We start from the raw sequence: 21,443 nt of genomic DNA, 5'->3' as shown, positions 1-21,443 counted from the left end.
TTTAAAAGGAAGGTATTTCTTCGCTGCCCCCTTTTGATCTTGGATGTTGTGGACTACCACAAGGTGCACATGCATTACCATATAAGGAGGCACAGTAAAGCAACGTTTTGTCTGGTTCTTCTAGCTTTTTTATTGGTGCCTGCTATTTTGCATTTGCAAGGTTTTGATGTGCATCCAAATTCCTACTGGAGTCATCAAAATGTAATTGAGAGAATGAGTGTTGATTAGCATGATGGTTGCTTTCACCTCATAGAATTTCAATTTTATTTTTTTAATTAGCAGCAGGAGTTAATTGAAGGGGAAAAAAGTTGGAATGTCATGGAGAGTTATATTTGCATTTACGGTGGAGAAATGTTTCCTCCAAACAGTTTGATGCATGCAGCAATTATGAGTCACCCAGTGTTTGTGGAGGACTGTATCAGTGTGCAGGAGAGGATGTGCTGTAGGTGCACGTGCTGGCGGCGTTTCAAAACGGCTTCCTCTTCACCTCCGCCGGCGCGAGGTTTGCCCGTAGTTCCTCTGCGGTGCGCGCTTGTATCTTCAGGGAGCGCGCAAGGGCCTCCTGCAGCTCCTCCGGGCGACCAGGTGGAGGCGCAGCAGGGAGTTGGCCAGCTGGGAGCGGGCGTTGCCGACAAACGAGTGCGACAGGAACGCCGAGAGGCCTCCATCGCCTTTCGTGCTGTAGAGAGGGACTCGGACCATCCCAAGGACCTGAAGAGAGAGAGAGAGAGAGTGAGAGCGAGAAGATCAGATTAATGGCTGCACTAAATCATTCTAGAAGGAAAAAGACACACGTGCACACACACACAATACCTCCTGTCCGTGATCCGTTGCAGTGGTAGCGGCAGCTCTCTCCACTTCCCTAATCTGCTCCTCTTCCATCTTCTTCGAATAGAAGTGAGTGATTAGACGGGGAGGAGGAGGAGGAGGAGGAAGCGGAGGAAGCAGGGGCATAGCAGGAGTCCAAATGATCTTCCTCTGATATCGGAAGAGCCACGCCTAGCTCCTCAGACAATTCCCTGCTGAGCCCCGCCTCCAGGGTTTCCTCAGAAAGGTTGACGAATCTGAGGCGTAGGAGTGCGGGGTCAAAGGTCGGTCGGATATGAAAGGAGATAAACGATGTCAGCTGCATTGCTCCTCAGAGACTCCTCGAGCTGATGAAAAGCTCACTCAATTTTAAACCAAAAAACGGTTTGGCCGAGGTGGTGCCGAGTCACGCTCCTGCCTTGAGTCACGAGAACGACGACCCGCAACGACAAAATATGGTGACATTCTTTTTGGGGCGATGAAATTTGTGCAATAGTTTTTAATATTTATTTATCATTTCAAACATGCCGTTAAGTGTTGATGAGGTCCATTTCACACGTGCAGTCCCTCCCTGAAATGTTCAGGATCATTTCATGTGCGAATGAGAGCAAGGGATCGACATTCAGGGAAATCTGTACCGCCGTTTTCCCGCCTTAAGGCCTCATAACGTTGTTGTTGATGAAAGCAGTAACATTGCAGAGAAGGGTTACGTTTTTACGAGTAAAAAAAAAAAAGACCATAAAGCGGAGTATGCTCTTGGGCGGGCTTACGGAGATTGACAGGTCGCTGCCGCAACTAAAGCCGTATACGGGTTACTTCACTCCTCTGCATTCCAGGTACGGTGACTTCCGTTCATTGGTTACAAAAAAACAACAACATGGCGGACGGACGTCTTCCAAGATGGCGACGGCCCAAATTGCCGAATTCGAGGTGTAAAAATGGTAGTTCGCAGACAATTGGGTGGTGTTGACTACATCCAATTCTTTTATACAGTCTATGGGGGCAGCCATGATAGGAATGATAAAAGCTGGTTGAATTCTCTGTATGTTAAGAAAAGGCTCTTCTTCTCTCCCTTAGCATACGGTACACAGAACCAACCTTTACCAAAGTAAAAGGGAATGCTGTCCCACAATTCCTTGCTGCAGCAACAATTAAACACACACTATTTCAACCTCAATAACATCCGACGTTGATTCTTTACTTAACTCCATCGATGTCAGGAAAATATGTTGGACACAGGAATTCTTCTTTTTTTTTTACTATTTGACCGACAACAGACTGTCTTCTTCTTCTTTTATTGAGTTCTATCTTTTTGGATTCCATACAGGAACTTCCACTGCCAACTTACAACTTTCCCTGAATGTTGTGCGTGTGTGAACGGAGAAAATTACCAGCAGTGTCTGAAAGGTTGTCGCAGTGATTTACTGGGAACTATGTGTGAAAGATCTGGTCAGTGCTGCACTGTGTCCCAATGCCATAGGAGGTTGTATTTAGGCACAATGGTGCTTTGGACCAAATGCCAACATCAGCATGCTAATTACACTTATAAAACTAGCAGGCTGATGTTTAACATGTACACCCCCTTTGTTTAGCCTGTTAGCATGCTGACATTTGCCCTGATAGAATGCTGCGGGAATGAGTTCTAAAGGCAGGAAATGAGTCAGCATTTTTTTACACCGCCGTTTCCCTCATCTCCAAGTCGATGGGTTTCTTGAATGGGTTTCTGGTTAGATGCCTGAAACTGTGGTTAATACATGCTAAAGAGATTTAACATTTTGTTCCAAGATTTGACTTCAGTTAATACCCCTCTTGTCATTTTTGGAGCTTTTATGTGTCTTGTGTTAAAAAAAGGAGGTTGGTAACAGGTGGCTAAATGAGACTGCTAATTGTCATCACGCCGAATAGTCCGCCTTCACAGCCTCATTGTGTTAACCAATGAGACCGTGGTGTAGTTTGTTTATAGCCTTACATTAGCTTTTTACTTCTGACGCATTCACCCTTCAAAAATCATAAAAGTGGGGCTCATTTGTGAAGATTATCTTGCTGAACAAAACGTGTGAGTATCAAAAACGTTTGTTTAACCACAGAGATTATTTTCTGCAATAATCCCCCAAATCCAATGGAAAAATCCCATTGTCTTTTTGTCGAGGGTACCAGTGTGATGCTAACTTCAGGGGTTGGCCTACAAAAATACCTCATCCATGTAGCGCTATATTAGCACAGTACAGCTGAGGCTGATGGGAATGTAGGTATTTAAAATAAGGAAACCATGAATGTCTGAACCAAATTTCAGCATAATCCTTTCCATTTTAAGCATTCTGCTGTATATTTGTGATGCGACGTTCCAAATTAGCAGTTCGATTAACACACGCATCAGCGCACATATTGTATCATTTTGCTGTAAGTGTAAAACGGTTAAGTGTGCAGATCTTCATCTATTCTAACTGCAAAAAAACAGTATAGCAATACAATTAGTACATGTATTAGAGTGTATACGATAAGTAGTGCATGTAAATTGGGATATTGCTGCTTGTTTTGCTTAAGTCATTGTGTTTTTTTTTTACTTGTATTCTCGTCGCATTACATAATTTCACTGTGTTGGCACATTTCTGGCAGAGACTACTGTAAATCGCAGACACAAAAGGCACAAGTGATTCATATTGAGCTGCATACTAATAAAGCAGAATATGTCTGGCAGTTACAGTTCTTTTTTAGTATAATTTTATAGCATGATAAAGGCATCTTACAGGAGAACCTGTCAAGCGTATTTACTCATTTAGTTCATCCTTGTTGTTTGAGTGCTCCAGTGACAATGGGTGAATGTTTGATCTGTGCTGCACAGGTTTATATCTTTTGACGGGGCTCATCTGTGAGGAAAGAGAGAGACTAACAAAAACCTGCACTAAATGTACCTGTGCTCATGAAAGGATGCAACACCAGGAAAGACTCACCCTCCAGGGAAACCCAGCAGACCGTCAAAGCGCATCTGCATCTGTGGGAAGTGACAGAGGCTGTTAAATACACACACGCACACACACACACACACACACACACACACACACACACACACACACACACACACACACACACACACACACACACACACACACACACACACACACACACAGAGAGATGCTTAGACACAAACAGGAGTGGGGTTTCTATGCAAACAACCAGATGCACTGTACATCACTTCTTGTGCATGCAGACATGTGCATGTACCCACACACACACACACAAACAAACACACAAACAGTGACTCTTCCTCACCAGTATGATGTGTCTGATGGGAATTCTCCCAAACAGCTGAGTTTTGGTGTCACAGTAGAGCATCACGTGGCACGCATGCCTGCAGCCTGAGCACGCCAACGCCTCGGCCCTCGACAGCTGTCCGCTTGCCATTCTACGAGCACACGGAAAAGCAAATAGTGCAACATTACAGTGACAGTTTAATGCTTGCTGATCACTCTTCCCCCTTGTCATGTGCTGCCAGTGTGACATCCATACAGTTAGACTTGATGTCTTTGTTTATTCCCCCCCCACACACACCCTCATGTGAGTTAACAGACCTGAGTGCAGCCCAGCTTGAAGGCCCTGTGGGCTTGTATGCATTAAGGCTTATGGAATGCAATGCTGAACCAGGAAGCGCTGTGAGACTTGTATTAATAAAGCTATAGCTCCCTCTGCTGGTGTGGAGTGGGCTGACAACTAGTGGAATCCCTGCCCTGGACTGAACTATTTTCATTGGCATTTGCAGTATATTAGCATATATCTTTTACAATAATTCATGTATTTACTGCATACACTGCATTTACTGATATGCATGTAGACTTGATGGTGAAACTACACTTGTTGTTGAGCTTGTCCTTATAACGTTACTGTAACTTTTCTTGGAAAAAAATAGCTAGATAGCCTATATGTTTAATAGAAAATTTCTCTTCATTATTTTCATTCATTTTTTACACTGACATGTATGTATAAACACGTGAACAAAATTGTTGGCACCCTTCCCTTAAAGAAAGAAAAAACCACAATGGTCACTGAAATAACTTGAAACTGACAAAAGTAATAATAAATAAAAATTTACTGAAAATTAACTAATGAAAATCAGACATTGCTTTTGAATTGTGGTTCAACAGAATCATTTTAAAAAACAAACTAATGAAAATGGCCTGGACAAAAATGATGGCACCCCTAGAAAAGATTGAAAATAATTTGACCATAGGGACATGTTAAACTAAGGTGTGTCCTCTAATTAGCATCACAGGTGTCTTCAAACTTCAGTCAGTCTGCCTATTTAAAAGGGTGAAAAGTAGTCACTGTGCTGTTTGGTATCAAGGTGTGTACCACACTGAACATGGACCACAGAAAGCTAAGGAGAGATTTGTCTCAGGAGATTAGAAAGAAAATTATAGACAAGCATGTTAAAGGTAAAGGCTATAAGACCATCTCCAAGCAGCTTGATGTTCCTGTGACTACAGTTGCACATATTATTCAGAAGTTTAAGGTCCAACCTCCCTGGACGTGGCCGCAAGAGGAAAATTGATGACAAAATGAAGAGACGGATAATACGAATGGTAACCAAAGAGCCCAGAACAACTTCCAAAGAGATTAGAGGTGAACTCCAAGGTCAAGGTCCATCAGTGTCAGATCGCACCATCCGTCCCTGTTTGAGCCAAAGTCGACTTCATGGAAGATGACCGAGGAGGACACCACTGTTGAAAGCAAATCATAAAAAAGCGAGACTGGAACTTGCCAAAATGCATATTGACAAGCCACAAAGCTTCTGGGGGAATGTCCTTTGGACAGATGAGACAAAACTGGAGCTTTTTTGGCAAGTCACATCAGCTCAATGTTCACAGACACAAAAATGAAGCATACAAAGAAAAGAACACTGTACCTACTGTGAAACATGGAGGAGGCTCGGTTATGTTCTGGGGCTGCTTTGCTACATCTGGCACAGGGTGTCTTGAATCTGTGCAGGGTACAATGAAATCTCAAGACTATCAAGGCATTCTGGAGCGAAATGTGCTGCCCAGTGTCAGAAAGCTTGGTCTCAGTCGCAGGTCATGGGTCCTCCAACAGGATAATGACCCAAAACACACAGCTAAAAACACCCAAGAATGGCTAAGAGCAAAACATTGGACTATTCTGAAGTGGCCTTCTACGAGCACTGATCTAAATCCGATTGAACATCTGTGGAAGGAGCTGAGGCACCCTTCAAACCGGAGACAGCTGGAGCAGTGTGCTCACGAGGAGTGGGCCAAAATACCTGTTGACAGGTGCAGAAGTCTCATTGAGAGTTACAGAAATCGCTCGATTGCAGGGATTGCCTCAAAAGGTTGTGCAACAAAATATTAAGTTAAGGGTACCATCATTTTTGTCCAGGCCATTTTCATTAGTTTGTTTTCTTAAATGATTCTGTTGAACCACAATTCAAAAGCAATGTCTTATTTTCATTAGTTAATTTTCAGTAAATTTTTATTTATTATTACTTTTGTCAGTTTCAAGTTATTTCAGTGACCATTGTGGGTTTTTCTTTCTTTAACGGAAGGGTACCAACGATTTTGTCCACGTGTGTGTGTATACATATATACACACACTTCGTCATAGATAATATTATTTTTTATGTTTTTAATAAACAAAACTGTTAAATTATGAATCTCTGTATCACCTTATGAGCCACGCACATTACCTGACACATTATAAATGTCCAACAAATGCTGTCTCATCCTTCAGTCAGCATTTTAAGCCCAGCACTTTCAGTTTCAGGGGCTGGACCGGATGTCTGACTTTTTGTGGCGTTCTGAGCACTGATTGGCTGAATTAAAAAGTCTGACGAGCCAATAGGAGGCACGCTTCCTGACTGATAAGCACCGAGGGCTATGGAATCCGAGTGGCTTTGGGCTGTCATTCATTACAGGACGCTAAGTTATAGCATTACATAGGGCAGTGCTCTTTAAAAGGTGATATTTATTGTCTGGTCCACACAGACCGACACATTGTGCTGCTGAGACCTGTGGAGGGGAGCGACACACGGACGGCGTGAAGGTAGATCATGTGACTGTTTACTACTCAATAGAGACCACCAGACACAAGCTTATAGCCGACCACATAGAACCATATGCTGTATGTTAGACCTGTAACGTGTGCTTCCTGGTCTTTTTTATTGTAACACGGAGCTAATACAATGACAGGAAGCATGAACCGCTTGATGTAAATTGTATTTCTGTCACATATCATGTTTACTTATCATTTTTTAATGTACTCGTATGTTTATAGCTTTTTTTTTTGTGTGTGTAACGTTTAAGCATTTTGGTAAACTGTGCTGAATAATTGCTATTTATATCTATATATATATATATATATAGATATAGATATGTATATATAGATGTGTATGTATAGATGTGTATGTATATATATATATATATATATATATATATATATATATAGATGTGTATAAATATATATAGATGTGTATAAATATATATATATATATATATATATATATATATATAGATATGTATAAATATGTATATATATATATATATATATATATATATATATATAGAGAGAGATGTATAAATATATATATAGATATGTATATATATTTATACATATCTCTATCTCTATATATATATATATATATATATATATATATATATTATATATATATATATATATATATATATATATGTATTTGTACATATCTCCAAGCAACACTTCCTATTATGTCCCTAATGTGCTGTGATGTAATATTTCATCAATCAGAATGGCCCAGGGGATACCAGACGAGATCATGATGGATGCTACGCTGATAGAGGACTTTGCAGAGGTGGCAAAAGATGTAGCACTTCTGCAGGGTGTCCTCATGAGGATCCAAGAGTCCTCCAACTCATCAGAGGTAGGAATTGATTAACAGAGACATTTCTTTAGTAGACCTGCACTGATTATGATGATATTATACTCAACACATTATAAAAATAGTGTTGCCCGGCATTGGCATCTTCCAATTTAGAGACCCTATCTTCATAATTCAATTGGATGGCAGTGGAATGCCATAAGTAAAGTAAAGAATTGTAAATGTCAAAATGAATCACCTAGGCTACAGCACAGTGGTGACAGAAAGTGGAGCAGAGATGTGTCTTGCTTACTTCGTTTGTTCTTTGAGTTAGTTTTAGAGCTTGGGTCTAGGGTACGTTGTAAATAGTTTTCAAAAACGTAGGTGAATCAGAGGACAGCTGACCTGTGTCAGAGTTTGAAAATCATTTACAACCACCTTAACTATTAGATTAGGCAATAGAACCATTGTGAACGAGCTGTATTCCGCTGTTGGCGATAATCACCACGTAACTCCTAAACTATCCAGTTTCTCTGCCTCATTTGCTGTCAGCTTAACTTAAAGGGTGTGTTCATAACACAGAGAGCATGAGAGATTTAAGAATGTGCGTCTTGTTGCGCAACGGAAGGCACGAAGGAAATACCGGTATAAGTAGCAATATTTCAAACACAACGAGACTTGCAGCGATTATTCGGATATCAGTTAAGTCACTAATGTTGTTTTTGGCTGGAGGGAAAAAAAAACTTGTACAACCACAAAAGTAATCAGACCAGAACTCCGTCCATGCAAACAAGGAATCAATATCCCCAAAAATACTTTAGACGCACTGTCAGTTGTGTATTCAGAGTTCTATTAATTCTTCTGTTAGTTGGGCAGTTATGTATGAGGTCATTGCTCAATAAAAGATGTATCTTTGCTCTGTCAGTCTTTGAATTAAAAAAAATATATATTTCTAGAACAAATACATATGAACATGTATTTGTGTGATGTGACAAAGGCAGCCACGGCCACAAATAGAGGACATGATTCCATACCAGCGGGATGTTAAGCCTCTGCTGTTACAACAGCGTGTTCAATGTGAAGTCATGTCTGGAATTTATAGGGCTTTAGGGCACTGGATTGTAGCAGATCTTTATCGCGCCAGTGTTTGTGGTCACCGGTATTTTAGCCCAAGTGCTTGTTTTCATTCCTCACATGAATGTTTTTTTTATGTCAGCATTTTTTTCTTACACTTTACAACTGTGGTTTTTTTCCCAGCTGGTGACGTATGCTCCGTTCACTCTCTTCCCCACACCTGTGCCTAAGGCTGTGTTCCTCCAGGCTCTGGCAGTGCAAACACACTACAACACGCTGGTGGACAAGATCAGCCAAGATCCAGACTTTCTGCAAGAGGCACTAACCAGGTAGCAATATGAGCCAACAATAATGCTGGCATTCTTGGTAGTTCGAAAATGTGGTATTTATAGTTTAAAGTAGCAGGCATAGCATGCAAAGTCAATCAAATAGAAGGAAAATAGTTACAGTCTCTCATGCTGATTCTGATAAAGTGTTTTTTTCAGGGTTTTAACAGGGTGACGTTTTTTGTTTTTAGCACCATTGAAGTGGACGATTTCACCGCAAGGTTGTTCAGGATCCATCAACAAATCCTAACAGAAGGAAGGGCTCAGGTATGTTGGTCATTTTGAAAACCGGCCTTTGTCAATCTGTCAAATATCTGGCCTTGGCAGTACTGACATTCTACTTAAGATTATCTGTCGTTTTGGGGTCAGAGGCCTTGTCGTCTAACCACAAACAAAGTGTCATTTATTTATGACTACACCTCATACAATCTGGCTGAAAACAAAATGAACTCGCCAAGCTGTCCGACCGCGTAGCCGCAGCAGAGTGGCGGTCCTTGATAATACTGCAATGATCGGCCACCCAAAATATAATCCAATTTTAACGTAGCAGAATGCAAGATTAGCATGAACAGACACAGAGATGCACAGTCACTCACAGATGCACTCACACACAAAAGTAGTAGCATGATCCTCATGGCGAAGACAACAATATGACGGGGCCAAACGGCTTAAGTTTTGAGCCCGCACATAGCAGTGCCTTCATCATTGCCTTTTTGTGAACCAAGTAGTTTGAGTAGGGATTCTTTGTCTTCTTTCCAGTCCATTGTGTTGGGTCTCAACCGGTCCGACTACATGCTGGACCAGGGGGAGGACGGGTCGTCGTCTCTGAAGCAAATTGAAATCAACACCATTGCTGCCAGTTTCGGTGGTCTCTCGTCACGCACGGCAGATGTTCACCGGTAAGACAAGTCATTAACATATCCCCATAGACTGTGCTTTTATTTATTAACTTCGGGTTTTTTAAGTGGGTTATGGATAATAAGGTGAGGCAACTAAAACTATTTTTTTTTTATAGTTGTTATCCTCTGGTGATCAACATTTGTCATGCAAACCACAGTTACAAGTTAAGAAGCAGCCTAAACAAATAAAATATGCTGACTACACTATTCAGTTACAAGCTAGCAAACAGCATGGACAATAAAATATGCTGACTACACTATTCAGTTACAAGCTAGCAAACAGCATGGACAATAAAATATGCTGACTACACTATTCAGTTACAAGCTAGCAAACAGCATAGACAATAAAATATGCTGACTACACTATTCAGTTACAAGCTAGCAAACGGCATAGACAATAAAATATGCTGACTACACTATTCAGTTACAAGCTAGCAAACAGCATAGACAATAAAATATGCTAATTGCAGTTACAAGTTACAAGCTAGCAAACAGCATACATAAATAAAAGATGTTAACCAAACTTACCAGTTAAAAGCTAGCGAACATCATAAACAACTAAAAGATGCTAACTACACATACCAGTTAAAAGCTAGCAAACGGCATACATAAATGAAAAAATGTTAACTAAACTTACAAGCTAGCGAACATCATAAACAACTAAAAGATGCTAACTACACATACCAGTTAAAAGCTAGCAAACGGCATACATAAATGAAAAAATGTTAACTAAACTTACAAGTTACAAGCTAGCAAACAGCATAAACAAATAAAAGACGCTAACTACACTTCCAATTCTGACACTTTTGCTAGTCGCCAATTATGGTGCACGTCAGACTCCTTATCCTAATCAACCATGTATCGCCTAATTCCACAGATGTTACCTATTATGAAGAAAATAAACCAAAAGCAAAAACGGGCCTTGCATGCTGCCATCTTAATGGTCTGATGTGGAATACCATGTTAAAAAAAATATGAATCGTAGCAGAGTATTTCTACATACTTTAAAACATGTCTGAAGGGGAACTTTCACTTTCTCATGCAGTGTAGTGGCCCCTTCCGGCAGCTAAAACAACATGCATCTCTTGCATCTTTTGCAAACCAGACTGAGCTGTTGCTTTAGTTAAGATAATGAAATAGCTGACAGACAGTTAAAATAAAGTAAAGTAATAGCTGTTCCATTTCCATTACCATAAGTATTCTTCATCTTGCCCGACAGACATGTCCTCAAGGTGGCTGGGAAACTGGAGGAGAGCCAGCGGATCCTTGACAACAATCCTGCCTCTGGTCTGGCCAGGGCTGTTGCCAAAGCCTGGGAGCTCTATGGATCAGAGAGGTAGGAATAAAGTACATCCACTCGACTCAGTCCTCGGAAACTACATGATCTGCTTATCCTAAGATAAAGTGCTGTATGAATAAATTCACCTTACAAAGAGTCTCGAGTAAGCAGATTTCTGGTGGAATATATAAGCCTTGCTACTTAAATACCAGCTGCATCACACCAACAATAGTAGATCAAGTCTGTCCTGTAGAATGAGATCTGTGCTAAAGTTGGTATACCAATGCTTGGCATTATGTATTTGAAAGCTTAGGCATATATGTACTAGAGTTGTTCTGACACCAATGTAGCGTATGTTTACTACCTAAGAAATTAAATATTGCACTCGTAAAAAGTTTTGGGGGACCACCTCCTTACGGAGGAAAATAACAAAAATAAATTCAATAGTTTGGTAACAAATTATTCAGTCGCAATATCTCAGGCGTAAGTACCGAGTTCATTGATCTATAGTTCCCACTTTGAAAGAATATGACAGAAAAAACGACTTGGCGATAAATTGGTAATTTATTTCTAATACGATTAAATTAATGGATAACAAGATTACTAATTAAACAAGAACACAAATGATGGAATGAATTAGTTTCAAATAACACAGGCAAATTATTTGAGATAGTGAAGGGAAGATGTGATTTCCTTTTCAATCCTGATGCTACTCTGACCAATAAATCTAAATGATAATAATTCAGAGCGTTATCCGACACCAACTCTTGAACACATTAGGAGGTGTCAGTTTCCTACTTTGTGCAGCGGTGTCCAGATGACTTTACGGTGGGCTCAGCCGGTTGTTTCTGCTCCGACTTCCGGTTGATGGAGTGAAGGAACGGTGGTTCTCAGCTGGCCTCGGATGTCCACCAAATGGACCGGCAAAAAGTCTCTGAATGTCACACACTGTTGTTGCAAAGTGAACTGGAAAGCGGCTCAGGTGCTTGGTCCGACGAGGAGTTTGGGGCCGGACACTGCCCTGAATAATATGATAACTGAAACTATTCGCTGATATACTTAAACTAATCTTGTTTGCCTTAACGACAATAATTAAAGTTGATATCTCAAGAGGTCAACGGACGTACACTAAAACAAAATAAGGCTTGCTTAAAATGAATAACTATAAGATGCTCAAAAGTAGTTAAGAAGAAAGAGCACAAGACAATAACTGCGATTCTCAAATAAAATAACGGGAGCGTGTATGAAGCTCCATAAACCAAACAAAACACACAACCAACACAAAGATGTCTCTTAATGTTGGCGTGCTCTTGATTAGTAAATGAACTAATCTAACAGCCAACATTAACAGAGGTCGCACTGAGTTACATTATGGTGCGTTCAAGCTCCAAACAGTACAAATGAGTGCTGGGAAAAGGTAAATTATCATATGTTAAAATGTAATCTTGTAAAATGTAGTTTTTGCTGAGATAAAAATCCAGTTGTTTGAAGGAGAAGTTTTCACAGCAATGAAATAGATAATTGATAATTGTGACCTGTTTTTTCTGATTTAACACACTGGTATAGGATCGATTTTCAGTATCGTCCAATATACAAGTACAGATACATTTCTAATACCTGATAATAAAGGTATCATATGTCACTGATGGATCACATATAAAACCAGACTGATTTCAACTGCAAGGCCTGATTCTGAGTTGATTAAAAAAGCAATATATATTTAGAAATTCAGTATTTTTTACTGTTAATAGAAAGTAGTCAATCAAAAACTAGCTTTGTGGACTTTTCAGAGTAACCAAATGTCTAGAATAATGTTAACAGGTAGCAGTGAGAGGCGCTATCCCGATGGTTTAATGTGGAAAACCATGTTTCGTTTGTCATTACAGAGCAGCCGTCATGTTCTTGGTGGAGGAGAGCCAAAGGAACATCTTTGATCAGCGATACATAGAGAGCGAACTGTGGAAGAGGTATGTGTGTGAGGCAGTTAGCCATTCCCCAATAGCTTCAGGCAACATTATGTTTGATGAGTAAATGCTGCATATATTTGAATGGTGTGAAAAACGGTGCTTTTTATTTCACCGGCAAACTATTGTCAATGTGTTTCAGGAACATTCCCACAATAAGAAAGCGGTTCGACGATGTTTGTAAAACAGGGTCCCTTGATCAGGACAAGAAGCTATTTGTGTAAGTCTGTTTCTGTTGGTTCATTCTAAATGAGTAAATGGTATACAATAGATTATTCATACATTATTTGATTAGATAGAATTATGAGAAATCGTACTTACTGTGCATTCATGTTACTCTCTTTTCAGTGGTGGCCAAGAGGTTGCAGTGGTGTACTTCAGGAACGGCTACATGCCTCAGAACTACATTTCGGAACAGGTCCTCCTTATTACAAGTTCTAGTAGTTTTATTTACTGACTTTGTGAATTGCAGTCAAGATGAAAAATTGATGTTTGGTGCAGACACAGCCACCTTTAAGAGTTCCGTTTGGAATGGACATTGAGGCAGACACAACTTTATGTCTCCTTTGACACAAGTTATTTACAGTGTGGCAGAATAACCAATTCTCTCATTAGGCTATATAGGATTTGAAGGCACAGCGTGTAGGATTTAGGAGTAATATATATTAGCAAAAATGTAATATCATGTACATTAAATGTGTATTCATTAAGTGTATATTCACCTGAAACTAAGAATCGTTATGTTTTCGTTAGCTTAGAACGAGCCGTTTCTATCTACATAGGAACCGCCATGTTCCTACAGCAGCCCAGAATGGACAAACCAAACACTGGCTTAAGAACAAGCCTACTTTTTTTTTTTACGTTACCTTAAGGCCACCGTAGTTGTCCAACATGGACAAAGGAGGGACGAGCAGAGGGGTATTTAGTTACATTAAGTCTGCACCCTCACCTTTTAGATGTCACTAAATCTTACACACTGTTCCTTTTTAAGAATAACCCCATTATGAACTGCCTGTATATGTCGGGACATCCCTAGTTAAAACAACTTGAAATCAAATCAAATTTTATTCTGATTGCCTGATTACTGCTTTAACACACCTAAAAACCTTTTGTTGTTTTTAATTGTTTACATGTGTTTTTAGCAGTTTTCAAAATCCATGGTGTGAACGCTCCCTGTTAGTGTTACTGTGTGTTCTGTGCTCTACTTCCTTCTGTCACTTGACTTGACCAAGAGAGAGAGAGAGAGAGAGCATTAAATACACAAAAACAAGTTCAAATAGAAGTGTTGGCGTTGCTGGAGTCGTGTTGTTTGTGTATCAACATCCTCTAACGTTATTTATTAGCTCGGAGACACTGCGAAGGATCTTACTGCTCTAGGAAGTTCAGCTGCATGGAAACATTCCTTTTGGCTTCAAAAAGGCAGCCCACAAACCAATGGCTGACGTCGCCATGACTACGTCCACTTCTTGTATGTAGTCTATGTCTATGACACTAAGTATTACTTTGAATATCTAGCAAACCAATCGCTATGAACACGCAAATTTGATTCCATAAAGGGTTGTTGTTCAAGTCACTAAAATGATTATGTGTGAATCAGAAATGAAATGCATTGAGTTGTGTTGTGTCTATGGCAGTGGTTCTCAACCTTTTTTCAGTGATGTATCCCCTGTGAAAAATTTTTTCAGCCAAGTACCCCCTAACCAGCGCAAATTTTTGAAAAAAGATTCCATAATCAGTGTCTGATTATTAAACTATCAACACTGAAGATTGCATTGTTGCATTGAATTCAGTTTATGAACTTACACTTGTATTTCATTGAATATTTATTAAATAACTATTTGTAAAGGATTTTTGAATGGATGCTAATTTAAATATATATTTTTTAAATCTCACGTTGGAGTGCCTTCACGTGAGAACCACTGGTCTATGGTACCACTACACAACATGGTACATGGTACCTATTGCAGGTCTGAGAGCAGTTGTTGGGAATCATTGGCTAGTTGAAATGCCCTGGGCGTATCAGAATTCTCTCCAGAGGGAGTCAAATATTTGTGTGTTGTTTTTAATTGTAGACTTGGGACGCTCGTCTCCTGATGGAGCGCTCCCTGGCCGTGAAATGTCCAGATATCAGCACCCACCTCGCTGGAACCAAGAAGGTCCAGCAGGTGCTCGCCAGACCCGGAGTCCTGGAGAGGTTTTTCCCCGACCAGCCCCGAGTGGTGGAGCAGATCAGAGCGACGTTCGCCGGCCTCTACACTCTAGACATGGTGAGAAAATAACACATTTACGCATTTTTTTTTCATTCAAGAGGTAGAGTGACTTAATTCTTTTGTCGTCTCGATTTAGGGCCCAGAGGGTGACAAAACGGTGGAAATGGCTTTGGCAGCACCGGACCGGTTTGTCCTGAAGCCCCAGCGAGAAGGAGGAGGTACAATGCAACAAAAAAAAGAATCATTCTAACAGAACGAATTGTCCCGTGCAGCAAAATCCCTAAACCGCTGCCACAGTGGCCGACATTTCATAAACCAGGAGAGTTTGAAATGGCACGGCTGTATTTGCAGCGTGCTAGCAGTTCCTCACCAATCATTGTCTTTGCAGGGAACAACATCTATGGATCGGAGATCTGCCGGGTCCTGCACGGAGCGGAGGGGAGCACGGAGAGGACGGCCTACATTCTGATGGACAAAATCCACCCCGCCCCCGTACGGAACTACCTGCTGAGACGAGACGCCCCTCTCAAAATCAGTAACTGCCTCAGTGAGCTGGGAGTGTTTGGAACATATGTCAGGTGTGTGATCGCTATTTCATTGGCACGGAATGCTTTTTTTTTTTGTGTAACAGGAAGATGGGATCTCTAACGTAACTTTTTGTTGTACTCTTCAGTGTTAGAAAAGAGACAATTCGCACTACAATATATTTTTTTTCAAACTGTTGTTTTTGTCATTAGCACTTTAACACACAACGCCAACATTACACGGCCAAAAAGAGAGGTCAATTATTTTCTTTTTGCACCGCAAGTAAAATCATCAACCAGTTTCAGTTCACTGATTAAAAACACTATTTACATGTCTAGGGATTATACAAAGAAGGCCAATTAGTTTTTAGATAATTTAGAAACAGGAGGTCTTAAGAAACTTTAGTTTGAGTAAATATTTTCCATCCAAATCAAATAGTTTACAGGATATTCAACATTTCTTTCCTTATAATCCATGTAATACTGAACTTGTTTGTTTACAGGGCTTGTACAAAGGCAATAAAGTATTCCATTAGTATGAGAGATGAGTTCACAGATAGTTACAATCCCTCCTTGACATTGTGGAGGTTGGTTTATAGCGTTTTGCCGGTTACACTCGCTGTCTTTTTGGTTCTTCTCGGATCATTTTGTTTTTACGCCCTCTGGCATTCCGGAGAATAATGCAACATTGAGCATAAACGCCTTCTTTCATGCAGGGAGCCTGGCATACAAGCGAAGCTTTAACCTTGACAAAGATCAGATCCACTCCTTCCGTTTTTACGTTGTTGCGGTTTTAACCACAACTTGAATTTGAAATGAAGACATAAAAAAATAGGAGAGTGCACACTTTCAGTCCTGCCGAGTTAAATAAAACTACTTCTGATCGGCTGCCTCTCTTTGTTTCCTCGCAGGCAAGGTAAAGACATGGTGATGAACGAGTGCGCGGGCCATCTGCTGAGGACCAAGAGTTCCGAGCACTCGGACGGAGGCGTGGCAGCGGGAGTGGCCGTGCTCGACAACCCCCTTCTCGTCTGAGAACTCGGGGCTTCTTCTTAAAATGTTTCCTCCAACAGACAAATGCACAATTACACTTAATCGGAATCATCATATGTGTGTGATGCAGAGCTGCGTAGTCTGAAGACGAAGCCTCCGTTCCTCCAGGATTCCTCCTGCTGTTGGACGTGATGCAGGAGACGGATGTCTTTGTGTCGTCTCTAGTGTAGCTCAGTGGCATTAACCCACATCAGTGGTTCCAAAAGGGTTCACGATAACAGGTTTCTTATAGTTTTTTTGGTATCATGATCCAAACTGAAGCCGATATCTTTCACTTTTGATATTTTGATAAAAAAAATCCTCACTGTCACTCTTTTAGGGGCATGGTGACTTTTTTTTTTCCTGGACCAGTCTTTGATGTACTGTTTTATTTTAAATCTGCATTGACAGCAGCCCAATATTGGAAATATAAGTGTTCAATTTCTGACTGTATGTAATTTGGGAAATTTGATCTTATCATGTGTTTGTTTTTAAGAAAATAGTTTACGGTTACTTCATTTTGACTGATTAAACTTTTGGAGAGCAGGTTTGCCCTGGATTTATGAAATATGCATAACTCTTGACAATAAAACCTTGATCGCAAAAGGTAGAAGGGTGAAGCCGATGGTGAATGGGCGGTAACGGGTAAAGTTTGGAGAAGAAGAAAATAAATGTATTTAGCTGCTTTTTGATGTTCTCCATCAACCGATTGCCTTTATCATAACTGTATTTATCACTTGAACTATGCCGAGTGCTGCTCATTTTTACGACTGAGACAAGCAACTAATAAAAGATTTGTACCATCCATATAGATTTTGTGACATTTTGCTGTGATTTCTTAACCCCTGGAATTAGCCCAATCCATTTCAGGAAACATTCGCCACTCTAAATGAATTCCCTCCACATTTATGAATCCGTAGATCATGTGATGCATTGCACCATGGCAATAATGTTTGAACAATGTTGAAGCCAGTAGTCCATTTTATTCAATAAATTCACATGCACAGAAAGTAATTAAATGAATGTTTCTACTATTACTATAACTATTCTATTGATTTAAGTCAAGGGGAAACAACTCAACTTGACATCACCAACCACAAACTTAAATTTTGAGTTTTGGGTTTTTCTCTTCCATAACATGTTTACTTTCAGGCTAGTGGAAAGGAAAAATCCAAAATACACATGTATGTGTTTATTGTATTACTTTGTCTATTTGCGTCTGTATATTTCTCCTAAATTCATCGAAAGTTACCATGAGATAATGCCCCATTTCCATATTTAAACCTAACATTTCAGAAGACATGCACTATTAATAATTGTATTAATGTTAATGTATCTTCATTTTATAATTTTTATACCTTTTACATGTAGTGTCTACGAATGTGTTTTTTCTCAAACTCTGAAGCAGAAATCTCCACTTCAGAAGCACTTACATAAACTTAGCAGTTTCATTCCTATCTATATTCTGAAGGTTTCTACAGAGGGGTTTGTTCATATGAGGCATTAAATAACCAATCATTTTTTATGATATTTATTTTTATTTTATAACTACAGCGTAACTAGTTTTTTCCCCTTTTCCTGATATTGCTATTATGTTTCTCTAGACCAGTGGTTCTCAAATGGGGGTACGTGAAGGCACTCCAGGGGGTACGTGAGATTTAAAATATATATATTTTAAATCCTTTAAAAATAGTTATTTAATAAATATTCAATAAAATATAAGTTTAAGTTCATAAACTGAATTCAATGCAACAATGCAATTTTCAGTGTTGATAGTTTAATAAATCAGACACTGATGGCAGAGCACTGTGTATTACATATTTTTTTCAACCAAAAATGCTTTGCGCTGTTAAGGGGGTACTTGGCTGAAAAAATATTTCACAGGGGGTACATCACTGAAAAAAGGTTGAGAACCACTGCTCTAGACAATGATGAAAAAGTGATGTCAAAACTCCCTCTGTAAAAAAAACGTTAAATCTAATGTGTTGAACCTGGCCTTGTCCATGTTCAGATTTCTGTTCTGGACAAATTAGCACACTGATCGTAAAGTAACAAGCTCAGTCCGTTCATGCAGATCATTTTTTGTGTTTTTCAACCTTGGTCTTCTTCAGTCTTTGGGTTCGTAATGTCAGCTAACATCTGTTGACTCGTGTCACCTGTGAAATAATAAGTGACTGTCTGGTGTCTGGTCGTCACTCTGCAGCGACCATCGGCAGCTTTGAGGGTTCTTTCTGTGTTTCCCTTTACTTACACTCATCTGGACTGCTTGTCCCGGATGCAAGTCTCCTTCCTAACTTGAACCATAGTTGTTTTCCTGTTCTGTTCATTTCTTTTGTGTGATGTGTTTTCATTTTTTGTCCTTTTAGCTGCGTTTTGCTCCACAGGGCCCATCGTGATGGCGACAAAAGCCTTTCTCCAGCAGCTGAGCTCAAATCCTGACAGGCTGAACCATCTTAAGGGGCGAAACACATTTACCTGTATATCCATTATTACTGACATGTCATATTGACTATGTATATGACTGGTGCTCGAAACAGTAAACGTGCCAGAATTCACATGTTGGCTTGTGTATCGGCAGGTATTATCCATCTCCTGCTACTTATTCCTATTGATTTATTATTTCTTTAAGGGTGTTTTACTTTGTCGGTCATAATCAGTTGTGGTTTTATTGTTATATTATAATATTGGGCAACACATCTGCAGAAAAAAAGACTGTAGTTAAGGCTGTCACCGACTAAATAAATACTTGGTGGACTTACACTCATACAGATTTGTCGTTTAATAGATTCGTTGGTCGAGTTTCTCCACAAAGAATCATGCAAAAGTACCATTTTGAAATTTTCCCAGAGAATTGTTTTTGTTGTTGCTGTTTGACAATCAGCTGGTCATCTAAACACATTTTTTTCTTATTCAAAATGAAGCAGTGTGCAGTTCTATAATCTGGACACAAGGGGGCAGTAAAACCAAAGGCATGTTTTCATACATACAGTAAAACACACCAGCAGATCTTCATACCAGAGTTCATACAAGGTAAACAAGGCCACAGATAATGTGTGTGTGTGTATGTCAGAAGTATATACACATAACTTTAGTCATTTGTGCCCACTAGTGGGTTAAATGCCTTTGGTTTAAAAGTGGACATGTTCAAGTGCTTTAGACAGATTAAACTGAAACATTTCTTCTCCAAAAACACGGACACTGTCGCCAGAACTTCTTCAACACCGTTCAGACCAAAGAGTTATTTTTGCCCCAACTCCACTAATGCATCCATTAACACTTTCTGCAGAATAGTTGAACAGGACATTATGAAGATGAACAATCTACCTTATCACGTTTCAAATAATTTGACATCTAATGGAAAGATGGCTTTGAGTGAACTGATTGATGATAAAGATATTGTGATTAAACCACCGGATAAAGGCGGAGCAGTTTGTGTTCAAGGTGTTGATAAATACCAATTAGAAATTGTCTCTCAATTGTCGAACGGAAAGGTTTATAAAAAGTTGGACACTGATCCCACTAGCTCTTCTCAACAGGTGCACCACTTTATACAGTACGCTGTTAGGCACTTTAGTCCTGTGGTTTTCCAACGAAGGGGTCAGTCCCTGAGAGGATTAGTGGAGAAGACAAGACAACAAATACAACGTTCTGAAACACAAATGTATTTATTTCTGGGACTTTTTTTGGTGAGACAGTTTGACCCATTTAAGCCTCGTTCAGTTATTTAAACCAAACCTTCTGAGAAGTCTTTAGAGGAAATGGCTCTTTTTAGGAACTGCTAACAGCTCACAGACATCTAAAGACACGATTTAAGGGGCATCATTGCATATTATATGTGCAACAATTGTGGTTAGATTCAATAGAAATATGGAAGTGGCATTATTTAAGTTACGTAACAAACATTCACTGTTGAATCCTGGTTTGACACAGGACATGGACAGCAGTCTCCTGGGTAAAAGTCCTGTGTTGTTGGACCTAACCGACCACCTCAACCTTCCTTAGAGGACTACGCCAAGGGTTACACTCGTCTTCTTTTGTGGTCAGATGCACCATGTTGGACCTGTGTCTGCATATATGTGTCCACACTTTACACTTTAATGCGACCTGCATGATCGGATAGGGATGAGACATATATTTTGTGGTCAAAGGAGTGGCTGTAAAAACTGCCTGTACATTTTTCAAAATAAAAGTCCCCATGTTATATTTCCTGCTTAGCCATCCTCCCTGCAGTATTAGTCGATTTGTTTTATTGAAGACTGGATGCTAACGAAGCAACGCTAATTCGGTAATAAACACATATTCCTGTGAAGTTTTCACAATAAAAGTCCCCCGGTATTTATGCTGCATGTTACTAAAATTGAATCCACACCTTTTAGCCAATCAGGATCATCCATTACAATCGTTGAACTTACACCTATTATCTTACATTACATTACATTACAGTCATTTAGCAGACGCTTTTATCCAAAGCGACTTACAGGAAGTAC

The 21,443-nt window shown here is 39.8% G+C and overlaps 2 protein-coding genes across 2 annotated transcripts; one reads left to right on the top strand and one right to left on the bottom strand.

Moving 5' to 3' along the window:
- Nucleotides 1-115: 115 nt before the first annotated feature.
- Nucleotides 116-4,441, bottom strand: zgc:103759 (U8 snoRNA-decapping enzyme). Its single transcript, XM_054609856.1, is given in 7 exon segments — nucleotides 116-579; nucleotides 582-711; nucleotides 814-927; nucleotides 929-1,064; nucleotides 3,759-3,799; nucleotides 4,078-4,210; nucleotides 4,377-4,441. Coding segments are annotated over 6 exon segments (666 nt in total). The 5' UTR covers nucleotide 4,210; nucleotides 4,377-4,441; the 3' UTR covers nucleotides 116-466.
- Nucleotides 4,442-6,644: 2,203 nt separating this feature from the next.
- On the top strand, nucleotides 6,645-17,761 carry gss (glutathione synthetase). The gene is made up of 13 exons (XM_054609855.1): nucleotides 6,645-6,858; nucleotides 7,579-7,711; nucleotides 8,906-9,051; nucleotides 9,240-9,315; nucleotides 9,808-9,947; nucleotides 11,167-11,283; nucleotides 13,113-13,193; nucleotides 13,333-13,410; nucleotides 13,539-13,608; nucleotides 15,263-15,457; nucleotides 15,537-15,618; nucleotides 15,789-15,978; nucleotides 16,836-17,761. The coding sequence occupies exons 2-13, from the start codon at nucleotides 7,580-7,582 to the stop codon at nucleotides 16,957-16,959; spliced, it is 1,431 nt and encodes a 476-aa protein (XP_054465830.1). The 5' UTR covers nucleotides 6,645-6,858; nucleotide 7,579; the 3' UTR covers nucleotides 16,960-17,761.
- Nucleotides 17,762-21,443: the final 3,682 nt, after the last annotated feature.

Source organism: Anoplopoma fimbria, chromosome 12, assembly GCF_027596085.1.
Source record: "Anoplopoma fimbria isolate UVic2021 breed Golden Eagle Sablefish chromosome 12, Afim_UVic_2022, whole genome shotgun sequence".
NCBI lineage: Eukaryota > Metazoa > Chordata > Actinopteri > Perciformes > Anoplopomatidae > Anoplopoma > Anoplopoma fimbria.
Note: the sequence above shows the minus strand (reverse complement) of the source record. Positions and strands in the feature narration are given on the sequence as shown.